This window comes from Rattus norvegicus, chromosome 7 (assembly GCF_021556685.1).
Source record: "Rattus norvegicus strain SHRSP/BbbUtx chromosome 7, alternate assembly SHRSP_T2T, whole genome shotgun sequence".
Taxonomy (NCBI): Eukaryota; Metazoa; Chordata; class Mammalia; order Rodentia; family Muridae; genus Rattus; species Rattus norvegicus.
In genome coordinates, this window is record NC_141540.1 from 85,702,085 (window position 1) to 85,718,471 (window position 16,387).

The 16,387-nt window shown below is 38.5% G+C and overlaps 1 protein-coding gene across 8 annotated transcripts in view; it reads left to right on the plus strand.

Moving 5' to 3' along the window:
• The window catches only part of Smg5l1 (Smg5 nonsense mediated mRNA decay factor like 1), a 140,757-nt gene extending 136,862 nt beyond the window's left edge, over positions 1–3,895 (plus strand). For all 8 annotated transcript variants that reach the window (XM_087557312.1, XM_087557311.1, XM_087557309.1 and 5 more), the window contains 1 exon segment: positions 484–3,895. In XM_087557312.1, coding sequence (XP_087413438.1) covers positions 522–3,443 — 2,922 coding nt within the window. In that variant the 5' untranslated portion in view covers positions 484–521 and the 3' untranslated portion in view covers positions 3,444–3,895.
• The last annotated feature ends 12,492 nt before the right edge of the window (positions 3,896–16,387 follow it).

Consider the following 16,387-nt stretch of genomic DNA (forward strand, 5'->3'; position numbering starts at 1 on the left):
TCTACACCAGTCATTCAAAATAAGGACTTCCAGTAAAATGTTTGTTAAAGTATTACAGCTCTTTTGGCTAAGGGGAATCTTACCAATATTTTAGATTTGAAAGCTATGGTTATTTTATTTTGTATTCCATTTTCAAGTAATTCTTATTTATCTAGGTCTATATAGTAATAATTTCCTAAGCCAATATTCCCTCATATACATGCACACATGGAATTCATTCATCTTAGATTGTTAAGGTTAATTTCAATGCATATACTTCTGGCTTTTTTTTTAAATTAGAGATACATTTAGAAGGGACCCCTTAGAATTGACTTTTGATAGGAATGATATCCAAGGAAATATATTTACAAAAGGGGTTATAGGTAAAGAACATGAAACTAAGTGTTTTTTATAAGTGAGAGAATAAATGTATCCCCTCCAACTTCATTGTTCATTGTTCAATCTTTGTGGGTGAACACTAATAGGTATTTAATCTTTTCTCAGGAAACACTGTAAGCATTGCTCAAAAAGAATCTGGCCTCATGGAGAAAAACCAGGAGGAAACCCTGAGAGCCACATTCCTCTACCAGGAGGTCTGCTTGGCAGCTCAGAGACTAGATATCTTCCTTCAAAAAGAAAATGCCCACAAAGAGGTTTTTAAGCCTCATGTCCTGGCTCTCAGAGAGATGCTTCAGCAAGCCTGTATTAAACTCATGTTCCTCCATCCGGTGGTTTATGGTAGGAAGGCTGAAGAGCTCTTATGGAGGAAAATATACTCTGACATTGTCATGCTGCTCATGAAGACCAACAAGAAACAAATGGACACTTTCCAACATTGGGGAGAGCCTCTCCAGGCTCACCTGAAGGCTGGCCTCAAGTTCTATGAGCATCTCTTCCTGTTCCTTCAGGGCCACTATGAATTGAGGTTACAGAGCTACATTGATTGGCCTCACAATGCCATCCACTTGATTGGATGTAAGAAAGTGGGACCCACATCAGTGGAAGAGGCTTCCTGGGCCCGCATGGCCTGTCATCGCTGCCTGCTCTACCTGGGAGACTTGTTCCGGTATCAGCATGAGTTCCTAGACCTGGCTACTAAGAACTTGGCAGAGAGATGCTACTACAGAGCCTTGTCAGTGGCCCCGAATATGGGAATGCCCTTCAATCAACTAGGTGCTCTCATGGGGAGTAAGTATTATGATCTGGAAGCCACATATTACTATCAGCGTTGCCTCCACGCTGAAGTGCCTTTTAAAGGAGCAGCTTGGAACCTCAAACGACTCTATGATCATGCTGGAAAGAGGTACAGCTGTCTGAAGAGGTACCAGGGAAGGAAACTGTCTCATAGCCAAAGGCAGTGTTGGGACAACAAAAGGCTTCTGGTTAGCTTCCTGTACCTTCAGAGCCTCCTGCAGCCTAAGAGAAAATTCAAAGCTGCAAGGCTTATAGCCCTGTGCCAACTCGTTCTTGATGACTTCCGTCTCTGTCTTTCCTACCGGCCATACCAATCTGGCTTGTGCCAGGCTTCCATAGAAGATAAGCCTCCTAAAGGCTATCTGTTTCTCCCAGACTTCCTCATCTTCCACATGGTGGTTCTTTGTCTCATGAATGTGCACAGCCTGAGGAAATCAGGCTCAAAACAGCAAAAACCAGCTGTTATCTTCACCCTGACTCTTTTCTCTTATTTAGTACAACATGTGAACACACGAATCCAGGCTGAGCTGCAGAAGAGGAAGTTGACTCCAGAAGAGGCTGCTTTAAGAGATGGATGCTGGGACAAAGAGCCTGGAAAGGAACATCAAGATTTCCCATCTCCTGGGCTCCAGAACAACCACTCTCAGAAAAGCCACAAGTGGTCTGGTATTTGCAGAGAAAGTGAGGCCAGTTTTCATTCCTGTTGTGACTCAGATGAGACAGAGGAAGATGAAAACTCATCCTTAAGTTCCCAGGCACAATCAGACACAGGCAGTGAGACATCCCACTCTGATACAACAGATGAAGAAGGGAGTGGATCTTTGGGTTCAGATGAAATTCAGAAGAGTGGAGGTTCACCCAAACCTAAAAGAGCTCATTCCAGAAACAAATTGAAGGCATATGTACCTCCTGACAGTCTCCTTGATCTCTTGAAAACAACTATTTCTTCCAGCCTGCCAGCTCCTTTGAGTCAAAAACTCCAAGGAAAACATGCCTCTCCATTGGCTCCTGTCTTCAGTCACAATGTTCTGACACCTCCAACTGATCCAACCCCTACTGTTGCTCTCAGCAGTTCCTTGGGCACTGAGGGTGAGATAAGCAGCTTTCCTGAGACAGAATTCTACATGGGTTCCTCTTGGGAGCAAAGGTCCTTCATCACCCAGAACAATCTCCAGACCACTCAATGGAAACTGGACATTCTTTCTGCAGAGGGACTGTTGCCTACCATCAAGGTGATCCTGAGCTGGCTCCGCAGTAATCACAGCCTCCTCCTGTCACATTGGAGGAGTGTGTGTAGCTTATGGGACCACCTCTCTGTGTTGCTGAACCTGTTGCCTTCAGTTGGAGACCTTCAGCATCCCGGTCTTTGTCTGTCTCACCATCTCCAGGACTTGCTGCAGAGTTGTCAATGGCCGAATACTCCTAAGTACCTTCAACTCCCTGAGGACATTGCCCTGTTCCAACAGTCTTCTCCTCAAGTGTCCCAGGATAGGGAAGGCTTAGGGCAGGATCCACCTCAACTCACCAACCAAGAGGAAGTTATCGTGCGTATTTGTTTCTTCAGAAGTTTTGGGCACTTTGCAACAAGACTCCCAGGACAGTTTCTGAGATTTGACTCTAAGCTGGGTATCTTTGTGAGCAGTACCCTTGAAAGGTCAGAAAGTGCACCTCAGCAGTTTCCAAGAACAACTCCAAGAATCAGACTTTCCAAAGACATAGTCCAGCTCTGGTTACAACGTGAAGTGGCATTGCTAGAGAAGACTCTTAGAAGTCCCCAGACTCGGTCAGTGTTGACCCCGTACCTGTTCCCTGATCCCAGAGCCCTCTGTGAGCATCTTTCAGTCATACAGAAACTAGCCACTAGTGCTAAGTTTTTTCTTATCATACCGAAGATTGTAGTTGACACACTGTATATCCTAAAATGGGAAGACCGCAGGGCCTTGGCGGCCATCACTTTTCTAGAGGATGAGTTAAAGAGAAGGAATCAGTACATTCTCTGCCAGTCCTTTGTGTCCAAGAGGTTGGTGAGGCCCAGGATGACTAAACCAGACTCTGATGCCTGGGATCTCTACAATATTCTTGAGTTCTGCAAAAGTCTGCTGGACTCATCCAGACCAGGGATTCTGGATCCCAGCAGCATGGTGATGATTATTACTGGTGTCTGTTTGGAACACCCTAGAAATTTCTCATACCCCTTGCAACTAGTGCTGGGGATGGCAACAGAAGCTGGTGTGGAAATCAAGAACATTCTGAGTTTCCACAAAGAATGAAAGGTGATCAGTTGAAATGCTCACACATTCTGTCCTTGTTTTGCCAGTGTTTATCATTCAAATTCAATGTGCTCTCCCTCGTAAGCACCTAATGCTGAGGTAGGAATTGTGTACATGAATATTTCTGTCTACCCGTAGGTAGAATTGTAGTGTAATAGCTTTCTGAGGCCTTCCTGTTTCCTTTCTAGCCATCTTATCTCTGTATTATGCTTATCTTGGAAAAAAGGTCAACATTAGCTCATTGTTTAGTGATTTTCTGGCAAAGCACCAAATTCACACATCACTTCTGTGTCCAAATACAGCTTCATGGACATTCTGTGATTTAATCCAGTCTGTTTTGTGACATGTGACTTTTATGTATGTTGTTTTATTATAGTGAGGTCAAGTTTATTATTGATGGCAAACCTCTACCATCTATTAAACTCAATAAATATGAAGATAAAATTCCATGATGCAGGTGGTGAGTTTTATTGATATTTCTGGTTGTGTCCAAGTAAGGATGATTGTGATAGCTCCCTGGAGTGATAGGTTCCATCCTGCTCTGGTTAAGTTGGGAATAAAAACCACATAGTACAATATTAGCCTTTTAACCCACATCTGCAGAAAGCCTTTCAGCTTTCATTGCTGTAGAGTTGTCCCTTGCTTTGTACTGGCTGCATGGTATCTTTTGGGGAGCTGTTCTCTATCTCCTTGCTCAGCTGGAATCCAGAAAACAACTCGGTTATTTTTTCAGGATCAGGTTTATGGAGGTATTCCTGCCCTCTTTGTCCCATGGGCCTCTTCATAAACTCAGACTCAGTCAAGTTACTTCCCTCAAATATAGAGAAGGCCTACACTTTCCTTCTTCTTCATTTCAGGTCCCAATTATTTCTCTGTAATTCATTGTCTCAATCAAATTTTCAGTTTTTCCCCTATCTAAAGATTTAAACTGCTTTGGCATTTTATTACATTCATTGGGAAATTGTAGCAAATTAAAAGAAAACTCAAATGTCTAACCCTAACCTGACAACTTCTAATATTTTGTTTATTCTCTTACACTTCTCCTGAATACTTATTTCTAAATATATAATTAATATTGGATAGGGATGTGTTTGTGTGTATTCCTATTCATGCAATCCAATGCCCATGTGTCAGGGGATAACCTCTGGTGTTAGTCCTTACCTTTGACCTTAAGACAGGGTCTTTTGTTATTTGTCATAGTATAACCCAGGGTAGCTGGCCTCTGAGCTTCCAGAGGCTCCCCTGTTTCTGCATCCAATCACATGTACTATTGTGTGTAACATTAAATATGTTCTAGGGATCCAATATTTTGTCCTCATCATTGCACATCACAATATCTCTCCAGCCCCAGGTAAAAATCTTTTCAATCTACTTCAAGTTATATTTTGTATTCTTACTTGTCTCTGAATAGTTTCTTTCTATCAGTGTTTAAATATTTTTTCTTCTCAAACTTTTTAGTATTATAAATCATATGACAAAGATTTTTGTTACATGTTGAATTATTTTCATGATAGATGAAACTTTTTTAGTAAGTAAAATATACACATATACTAGATGTAGTGCATGCTTTCAGTACCAGCACTTAGATAGCAGAGGCTAGGGGATTGTTTGTTGGAGAGGAGTCTGAGGGATAGGTCAAGATCTTGCCTCAAAATAAAATAAAAAATGTTAAACAATTTACACACACACACACACACACACACACACACACACACACATCAAGTCTTTATGTCATTGTCTAGAAATTGTTTATCTTAAAGAGAAAACATATGTTTTATAGTACATATTTTTACCAAGTATATTGTAAAAAATTTCTTACCTATTATATTAAAAATGACCATCATGTAGGAATATAATACTTACATAATTCTATTTTTGACATTTGTTTAAAATTTTTGTTCCATTATAAGTAATATAAACTGTTCATTTCATAATCTCTTATTCATTAGAATAAATTCCCAGAGAGAGTATTGCAGGCAAGAGGGATTGAACCTATAGGATTCCACGTATTCAGGAAAGAAGTTTTTCTTCCAAACCAACAAACTTCAAATTCTTACATTCAGTTTTGAAAGCATATCTTTCAGCAAATGTTATCTATGTAGTTCCAATAACTCTATTACTTTTGTGGACAGTTTCTAACTTTTATATTTTTTAAATTTAATTTAAATTTTTTACTTATTCACTTTACATCTAGCTCACTGCCTGCCTCCTGGTCACCCAGTCTCAAAATACTTCCACCATCCCCCATCCCCTTCTCCTCTGAGCAGGTGGCCCTTCATCCTGGCACTTCAAATCTCTATGAGTCTAGGCGTTCCCTCTCTTACTGAGGCCAGACGAGACAGCCCAGCTAGAAGAATATTTCCCTTTTCCTCATGAATGGATCAGATGACACTTATCAGAAAGTTGTGTGTCCTCTTACCTTATCATATTGTTCTGTCTTTAATCTACTCTGTCTCATGGTAGGTAGAATTATTGGAACCCAACAGGAGATTTCATCTCTGCTTTGAGATGATATTTGCCTCAGAAGAAATTGATTTAGGTTTGAAGATACTGGGTTTATAAGGGAAATTTTATGTTTCTTTTGGAATAAGTTTGAAGGTAAGTTATGTTCAGTTATAGTAATTTATAGTAATTGCCTCTAGATAGCTCTTATATATACCATAGTGTGTAAATCTCTGCCTTTTTTCAGTATGTATTCCATAGGAACAGAGAAACTATATTATGGTTCAGTCATATATTTTGACCAATAAGTTCTGTTGCAAATTTAAGCTTTATATTTTTATTTGCTTTCTTTGTATCTCTGCTAGTTTTCCCATATATCTGAAATTAATATGCTTAGAAATAAAGTCTTTATTTTTACCTATATTAATCCATTTCCCCTGTAGTCTTTGTAAGCCATCTTATCTTTTGAAATGTCTGTTAAATGCTCATTCTATTTTTCTACTTTTTTCAATAAAACAATGTATAAACAAACACATATCTATATAGAAAGATAAGACAAACATATTATTCTCAAGGAATTAGCTCCTAGCTGACAAATGTGAAATATATAGGACATAAAGTCCTGGTTAGAAGCTGATGCTTCATTCTTGAAGCAGAATCATTTTTGCCTCAGACATATCATCATTTTGTTCTTGATGCCTTTATACTGATTGCCTTAATACTTGATGCCTTTCAAATGATTGAGTGAAGCCCATTTTGTCTGTTGAAGTAATAATCTTTCTTATGCAATATTATCTGTTTACAAACATTAACCATATAAAATAATCTTCCAACAATTTTAATTTTCAGTTAAAAAATTTTTTACGATAGCTCAACCATCTTAATATTTAAAAGTAAGCATGATACTTTGGAGGCAATATCTTAATGTTTGGAGTATATAATAAAATAATTATAACAACTTAGAGATGGTTTTAAAATATCAGTTGCAGATATTGTTTGGAAGTGGTTTCATGAAAAGAGATCCCAGTCCTCCAAATAGACACTGATATAATCAAATACACCAAATGCATCTTGATATAGCATAGAGGAGAGATGGTGACAATGCTTGTAGTGAGGCCTGGAAGGAATATCTTCGTCCAAAGTTCCTTGAGTGATCACTTCAATTCATTGTCCCTCTAACCCAAGTCCTCCACACAAGTTGACAAATCACAGCATCTGCCCAGCTAGTCTCTTTGCCTGCCCTTCAGCTGGCTGACTTCCATCTTGCTTCCTTCATCATTGTTTCCCGTTTGCTCCTCATGTTGCCCCTCTCAGTTAACTGACAAAAATCGCTCAGGGCACACACATAAAGTCCATAGATATTTTGTAAATAGTTCAGGGCTGAATGGCTGTAGTGAATTTTCTAGCTCCACCCATCATTTCTTCTCCTAACATACTCTCCATTTTCTAGTCATACTAGATAGCTCCACTGATCTCTTCCAAGCATGTTCACTGAATGTTGGTTTGCTTGGAACTGGAGAGTCATGAGCTGCAATGTGGGTTTTTGGGAACTAAGCATGGTTTTATTTTCAAGAGTAGTAAGTGCTCTTAACACTGAACCATCTCACCAACCCCTTTACTGAGTAATCATGATTAAGTTAGTTCACTCCTTTAGATATTTCCTCCTTTAGATATCATTCTCAGACATTATTTATTTCAAAGTCTAAAGGGGGTCAAATAAAATCATATGGAAGCCTTATAAAGAATGCATATATCACTGTTATTTCTGAAGCTGCTTCCTATATGTGTGCCTTATAGACCCTTTGCCCATTGAAGACATGACTCATTCTATTATGAAATCATATGTATATCATTTTGTGAATTTTTCTTCTTTTTCTCCTGATCTATGAGTATAAGAATAAATACTTCTTTGCTCTCTGTGTGAAAAATGTATATTCCTTTTTTCTTTAATTTGTTGATATATAAGATATACAAAGAAAGTATGAAAGTCACAAATAGCTGACAGGGAACTGTTGTTGAATTAAAATGGTTTACAATGGGTTCATGGCCATTTACTGACAGATTCCATATTTATATGTATTCACATGTATGTATAGACTATGCATGTTATTGATTAAATGTGTAAACATTGAAAATGTTACATGACAAATTAACACTGTGATATTTTAAAACATCTTCACCAAAGACAATATTAATCAACCTATGACAACTTTAAAGGAAAGCAGCAAAACCTGTGATTACCAAATAAGTTTGACTTATAAAAATAAACCAGTCCTATTAGAAATTTAGAAATTCTGATTCTTTAGGTGGCCCAGGAATACTTTGGTGGCAGTTGCTTTATTTGCTTTCCTGCTGCTGTAACAAAAAAACACAGTAAATGGATACTAGTAAAAAAATTGTACCCAGGAATGTCTTATTTTGGCTCACAGTTTGAAGGCACTGCACATCAAGGTAGAGATGGGGCAGTAGCTTTAGATCACATTGTATTTGTGTTCAGGAACCAGAGTAACTGAATACTTGTACTCTTCCATTCAGGCGGGGACCACAGCCCATCAAATAGTATTGCCTGCATTTAGAGTAGCTATTTCCTTCTCATTTAAAGAAATCTATAAACTCCTTTACAATTTCTTCCAGAGATTCAGCTTCTAAGTAATTATAGAGCTGTCAAGGTAACAATCAAGATTAATCATCACAATGGAGGTTGATCTTTTCTACTCAGTGTATGCTTACATTATTCTCAAAAGTACAAAATAACTAGAACTAGTTATCGATTTCCAGCTCACAGAAATCGTACATGTTGTACAATTCCATTTTATTTTCTAACAAAATGAGGCTATATGAGAAGGGATGAACTTATTTGTAAGCAGCTATCTTTGATTCATCTGCATGGTACCCTATTTAAACACTCCCACTCTCTGCTCTCTGAAAACTCGGTGTCAGGAAGGAAAGCTGGCATTGTAGTGGGAACAGATCTGCAGTCACTTCCTTCCCTCTAGCTTGGCGAGGCTGTCGATAAAATTAGCAGTCTATACTAACACCCAGGGTTTGGAACACTGCCTCAAAAAAGCAACATTTAGAATGAATCCATGGCTCAAAAATCTTATACCAAGTGGAACTGCCTTCTTGCCTCTGGTTGAATAGAAGTATTGGGAGAAGACAAACGGTGTGGTCTCATTATACTGGAAATTCTTTTTTATGGTGTGAGAATGCAGGCTCTATTTAGTCACAAATGGTAAATTCTGTGTACAAATTACTTATTCCATATATTAATAACTCTTTGCATTCTCTTCTCTGGTTTAGAATCTCCAAGCTTTGTTGATGATTCACTGCATACTCATATGTGTTAATTCTGAGTCTCCTGGGCATGGTGAAACAACCAGCAAATACTTAGATGGATTTTTCTGACGTTTGAACCACTTGGTGGTGGGATATTTTGTTACCCAAGCAGATGCTGTGGCATTTCCTTTATAAGTCTTGGTTTGGTCTTTGAGGTTATTTGGATTATCTGTTCTGGTTTATTATGCCTTGGAAGAAGAATACCAGTCTGTACATACAATTCAACAATAAATCATTTTTCTAGAAATAACAACAAGACATTTAAAAATAAAAAATATAAAAACAGGATGTCATCAACCTGAATAAGTCTATTTTAAGTAGGGCCAAGTTAAAGGCATGATTTAACTATTTTTATTCATCAAATACTATATTGTCATGTTAACATAAGAAGGTAGTTGAAATTCTCTAGAAATCAGTAAAACGATTGTTCATGTGAACTATCAGGCCACATAAGTGATTTGTTTTAAGGAAAAATGGTCTCTGGCCTTCTCCTGTAGCAGAAACCCTGGTTCTGAAATGAGATCAGATTTTTAAGTTGCCACTAAATGAACATCATTTAGCATTTTCCTTCCTCTAAAGAAGCTCATCAAGTAATTGCTCTCTAATAGCAGCCGAGCAGGATGACAAGCAGGATGAGGCATGATGAAGCTAATGAAAATTTAAAGTCACCTCCATCCTCTGTTGGCTTGGAAAAAGCCCATCAGAGCAATGACACTTTCCACAGATAATGACACACCTTCTAGATAACTGAAAGCAACACTTGCAGGGAGCACAGAGGGTCTTCCTGTTCCCCTAAATGCAGCCCATGCAAATTTGTAATAGTTCCTGGAAGGCTTTGTGATTTTCCTGTGCTAAATAGTACTGGAATTTGACAATTTCAAAGGTGAAAAGAGACTGGGATGCCTGTATTTAACTATAACCAATCTTGTAAATGTTTGATATAATGTCTACATAGTCTATGAGACTTTCACTTAAAGTATCTGCTTTTAGATCCTGAACTGGTTCCATGTATTTCTGAATTTGTTCCAGGAAACTTGCCTTAAAAATTGGGACATCTTCTAAATTACACAATACAGGAGTTTTGTCAAGGAAGGAAGAATCTTTTAAATTTAGTTTTACCTAACAACAGATACTGAGGTGGTGACATATCTACTCATGTTATATCTAGGAACTGATCCTTCTCTTCCTACAGAAGCTATGGAAATTGAGAAAGGAGAAATGCCAAAGGAGAGTAAATTATGGAATACTGGTGATGTGTAGATGAATAAGGTCTGTGGGGAGTCATCTAAGAAACCAGCAGAATTTGCCTCAGTATTATCTCATCAATGGAAGAGGAAGAGGAAGAGGAAGAGGAGAGGAAGCAGGGTAGTTGATCTATGACACTAGGGTTTTAGGAAATCCTGTAGGTGGGAGTTTTGGGGGCAGTACTAGAAGAAGCCCTTAGATGGAACAGAAAGAATCTGCATTTGAGTGGGAAAGCTGTCTGTTCCAGCCATCGGCTCCACAGCATCTGTAGGTGATGACAGGACGGACTGAGAGGATATGGGACTGAGTATAACATCTCCACAGTAAATCACACCATCGAATTCTCATATGCCCTTCATAAATGAATATCCTTATTCTTCATTTCGTATGTATAGTAAATGTGCAATTATATATGCATGATTCACTCCTGGGTAAAGATTGGGATGATAGCTATGTGACAGAATTGAGAAACAGCTCAGACTTGGACACTGGCAAGGAATAATGACAGTATTATAGTAGCAGTATCCTTGAGACGCTTTAATTTCTGTTGTTGGGTTTAAGACGTGTCCTTATTGTCCCTTTACTTATCTTGTATCATAATTACCACAGTGTATCAGCCACTGTCACAACTCTTGTGGATCCTCTTGGCTGTCACCAGTGGCCTTGCTTTTTATTTTTGCAACAGTTAAATACTGTCTTGACATTCTGTTTTGCAAACGGACACTGGTGAGCCTGTTTCCATGAAATACCCCCTACTGTCCTGTGGGCTTATGGAAAACCACGCAACTTATCAACATCGACATTCCCAACATCAGTGAGTTCCTTACTGTTTTGGAGAAAAGGAATATCACTTTGGCCTTCCAAAAACATAGCTAATTGGCAGATATCTGGCTTCATTTTTTTGTACCTTTCTTTATGTTTATATGTATATTTTAATTAAAATTTCAAATTAATATATAGCCAATATAATTCCTCCTTTCTCTATACTCTTTCATTTTTGGTGAGGGATTCACTTTTTTAAAAGTTTTTATTGGATATTCCTTAATTTACATCTCAAATGTTATCCCCTTTCCCAATTTCCTGTCCATAAACTCCCTATTCCCATCCCCTCTTCCCCTGCTCTGACATCCTTAATCCTCTTTCTTGATCCTCCCATGTCCTCTCATTCCCTCTCAAATTGATGACCTCTTTTTGACCATTGTTGTTATATTTTATACATGTATAAATATATAAAAACGTCTTCTTGTGTCCATGCAGTGCGGCTCATGTGTATATGATTTCATGAATCGCTACCTTGTATTGGATTACCAATTAGGGACCGCATCCCTAGGAGAGCCTAATTTTCTCTCTGTGCAGTCATTAGTTGCTTGTAGTATTTTGTTGAGGGTGAGCCTGTGAAATTTTTCCATTCTGCGTTAGCATGGCCATTGATTTTAGTATTGTTCAGGTCTTGTTCCAGCAGTCATATTGATAAGGTACTATGGCTATAGCCTTATTCCCTGCCCCCCCCCAGGAGATATAATATCATAGCAGAATTTCTGATCCCCTGGACCCAACAATCTTTAATTCTCCTCATGTGTTATGATGGGCCTTGGGGAACATCCCAGTTTCTTAATTCCTAATCCTTTGTTCAACATTTGGTAAAGGCAATGATGTACCTCAGTTTCGATTACCAAAGGGCAACAGTGTGTTCTCTGATGTATTGTAGTCTCTAAGCCAGGAAATAGCCTGCCTCCATGGTATCATTTCAGTTCTCATTTCTAGGTTCCTTCCTTGATCTCCCATTCTGTCTCCCTTTGATGATGAACTATAACTTATAAACTGAAATATACTGTCTCCTTTCTCAAACTGGTTTTAGTTATGGTATTCATCACAGAAGATGAACAAACAAACAAACATACAAAAAACCCCAACAAAACAAAGAACAACAAAAAACCCAAAGTCAGTAATTAACTTGAATATAAACAAAAACTTCTGCTGAACTTGAATAGATCTCCTTAAATGCAACATTATTGAAATTCTGTGCTATATAATCTATGCTGTGAAGGATGATCTATGGTATGTGCTGTTTGTCAGAATCGATGACCCTTGTCTACCAAACACAAGAGTACTCCCCTTCCTCTGTTGTGTTAGTCCTAAATGCCTCCAGGTATTTGAGCAGTTGTCAAATTAACACACATCAGAATCACTTACAGACTTGTTAAATCACAAGCTCCTGGATCCTCAAATGAGATTTGATGACTAACACATGCTCTCAATGAAAACAGATTACAGACTTTATCTGCTGTTTCTCCTGTGATGACCAGTAGATGAGTCGTTGTTGCACTGTATTTAAGATGCCTCAAATTTAAAATGAATAAAATTAAGCTCATTTTTTCCTGAACCCCCCCTTCATTATTTTTCTCTGACTCTGTAAGTAGCAAGCACCTGTTCTGCATCACATCAAAATCTTGGAAACATCTCTTTTCATTCAATAAATCACCCTACCTAGCCAACTTTTACTTGAATACATTCCTTTAACTTGACTACTTCTCCCTACTTCAGCACTAACCAAACCACGGTATGTTTTCTTGAATTATAAAAGCCACTTTCTATCATTTCATCATGCTTCCATTCAGTCCATACACACATGGTTGTCAAGGCAAGCTTATTGTAAGCTAGACCATGTCATCCATCAACTCAAATCATTCTAAAAGCTCTCCAATACGACAGTCAATATTTTTTTTTTAAATCTAGCTTCTCACTACTACTCTTAATTTTATTGGCTATTTTATTTATTTGCATTTCAAATGTTATCCCCTTCCCCTGTTTCCCCTCCAGAAACCCCTTATCATCCCTCTCCCTGCTCCCCCATCCACCCACACCCTCCCTCCCTGACCTGGCAAGGGCCTTTCCTCTCATTGATGCCCTACAAGGCCATCCTCTGCTACGTATGCACTGGAGTCATGGGGCCATGCATACACACACACACACACACACACACACACACACACACACACACACACACACATATATATATGTTTGGTTGGTCATTTAGTCCCTGAGAGCTCTCGGGGGGTGTGGTTGGTTGATATTGTTGTTCTTCCTATGGGTTGAAAACCCTTTCAGTTTGTTCAATCCTCTCTCTAACACCTCCAGTGGGGACCCCGTGCTCAGTCCAATGGTTGACTGCAAGCATCTGCTTCTGTACTTGTTAGACTGTGGCAGAGCCTCTCAGGAGACAGCTAAATTAGGCTCCTGTCAGCTAGCACTTCTTGGCATCGGCAATAGTGTCTGGTTTGGTATCTGTATATGGGATGGATCCCTAGGTGGGGCAGACCCTGGATGGCCTTTCTTTCAGGCTCTGCTACACATTTTGTCTCTGTATTTCCTCCCTTGAGGATTTTGTTCCCTCTTCTAAAAAGGACTGAAGCATCCATGTGGTCTGTGAATTGTATCCCGGGTATTGTAAGCTTTTGTGCTTATCAGTGAGAGAATACCATGTGTGTTCTTTTTGACTAGGTTGTCCCACTTGGGATGATGTTCTCTAGTTCCATTCATTTACCTAAAAATTTCATGAAGTCATTGTTTTTAATACCTGAGTATTACTCCATTGGGTAAATGTACCACATTTTCTGTATCCATTCCTCCATTGAAGGATATTTAGGTTCTTTCCAGCTTCTGGCTATTATAATAAAGTTGCTATGAACATAGTGAAGCATGTGTCCTTGTTACATGTTGGATCATCTTTTTGATATATGCCCAGGAGTAGTATAGCTAGATCCTTAGATAGTACTATGTCCAATTTTCTAGGGAATGTCCAGACTGATTTCTCCAGTGGTCGTGCCAGCTTGCAAACCTACCAACACTTGAGGATTGTTTCTATTTCTCTACATCCTCATCAGCATTTGCTGTCACCGGAGTTTATGATCTTAGCCATTCTATCTGGTGTGAGGTGAAATGTCAGAGTTGTTTTGATTTGCATTTCCCTGATGACTAAGGAAGTTGAACATTTCTTTAGGTGCTTCTTAGCCATTCAGTATTCCTCAGTTGAGAATGCTTTGTTTAGCTCTGTATCCCATTTTTAAATCGTATTATTTGGTTCTCTGGAGTCTAACCTCTTGAGTTCTTTGTATATTTTGGATATTAGCCCTCTATTAGATGTAGGATTAGTAAAGATATTTTCCCAATCTGTTGGTTGTTGTTTTGTCCTACTGACAGTGTCTTTTGCCTTACAGAAGTTTTGCAATTTTATAAGGTCCCATTTGTTGATTCTTGATCTTAGAGCACAAGTCATTGGTTTTCTGTTCAGGAAAATTTACCCTATGTCCATGTGTTCAAGGCTCTTCCTTACTTTCTCTTCTATTAGTTTCAATGTATCCGGTTTTATGTGGGTGTCCTTGATCCACGTGGACTTGAGCTTTGTACAAAGACATAAGAATGGATCAATTTGAATTCTTGTACATGCTGTCCTCCAGTTGAACCAACACCATTTGCTGAAAATGCTGTCTTTTTTTCCTCTGGATGGTTTTAACTACTTTGTAAAAGATGGAGTGACCATAGGTGTGTGGGTTCATTTCTGGGTCTCCAATCCATGTAATTTTTATCATGATTGTTCTGTAATACAGCTTGAGGTCAGGGATGGTGATTCTCTCAGAAGTTCTTTTATTGTTGAGAATAGTTTTAGCTATTCTGGATTTGTTGTTATTCCAAATGAATTTGCAAATTGCTCTTTCTAACTCTATGAAGAATTGAGTTGGAATTTTGATGAAGATTGCATTTGAATATGTAGATAGCTTTTGGCAAGATGGTCATTTTTACTATATTAATTCTGCCAATCTATCAGCATGAGAGATCTTTCCATCTTCTGAGATCTTCTTTAATTTCTTTCTTCAGAGACTTGAAATTCTTGTCATAAAAATCTTTCATTTGCTTTGTTTGAGTCACAGCAAGGTATTTTATGTTATTTGTGCCTATTGTGAAGGGTGTCACTTCCCTAATTTCTTTCTCAGCCTGTTTTCCTTTGAATAGAGGAAGGCTACTGATTTATTTGAGTTAATTTTATACACAGCCACTTTACTGAAGTTGTTTATCAGGCTTAGTAGTTCTCTGGTGGAACTTTTGGGGTAACTTGAATATACTACCATATCATCTGCAAATAGTGATATTTTTACTTCTTCCTTTCCAATTTGTATCCCTTTGACTGCCTTTCATTGTCTGATTGCTCGGGCTAGGACTTCGAGAGCTGTATTGAATAGACAGGGAGAGAGTGGGCAGCCTTGTCAAGTCCTTGACTTTAGTGTGATTGCTTCAAATTTCTCTCATTTGGTGTTGGTTATGGGTTTGCTGTATATTCCTTATACTATGTTAAGGTTTGGGCCCTGAATTTCTGATCTTTCCAAGACTTTTTATCATTATAGGGGTGTTGAATTTTGTCAAATGCTTTTTCAGCATCTAATGAGATGATCATGCGATTTTTTTCTTTGCGTTTGCTGATACAGTGGATTATGTTGACAGATTTCCATATATTGAGCCATCCCTGCATTCCTTGAATGAAACCTACTTGATCATGATGGATGCTCGTTATCCTGTGTGCTTCGATTTGGTTTGTGAGACTTTTATTGAGTATTTTTGCATTGATATTCATAAGTGAAAATCCAATTTCTTTTAGTCATGAACATTTCCACTAACCTACTCCCTGATTTTTATCTTATTCCCTGACCAAACCAAACAACTTTGCATTTTTTAAAAATATTTTTAATTTTTGCTAAGCATTTTGTTTCATTTCAAATGATATAGCACTTTCAGATTGCCCCTCCACAACCTTTCTGTCCTGTTCCCCATCTCACCTGTCCCTTTCTATCTATGAGGGTCTTTCTCCACCCATTCACCCACTCCCGCCTCACAGCTCTATCATCCCCCTATGCTGGGGCATTAAGCCT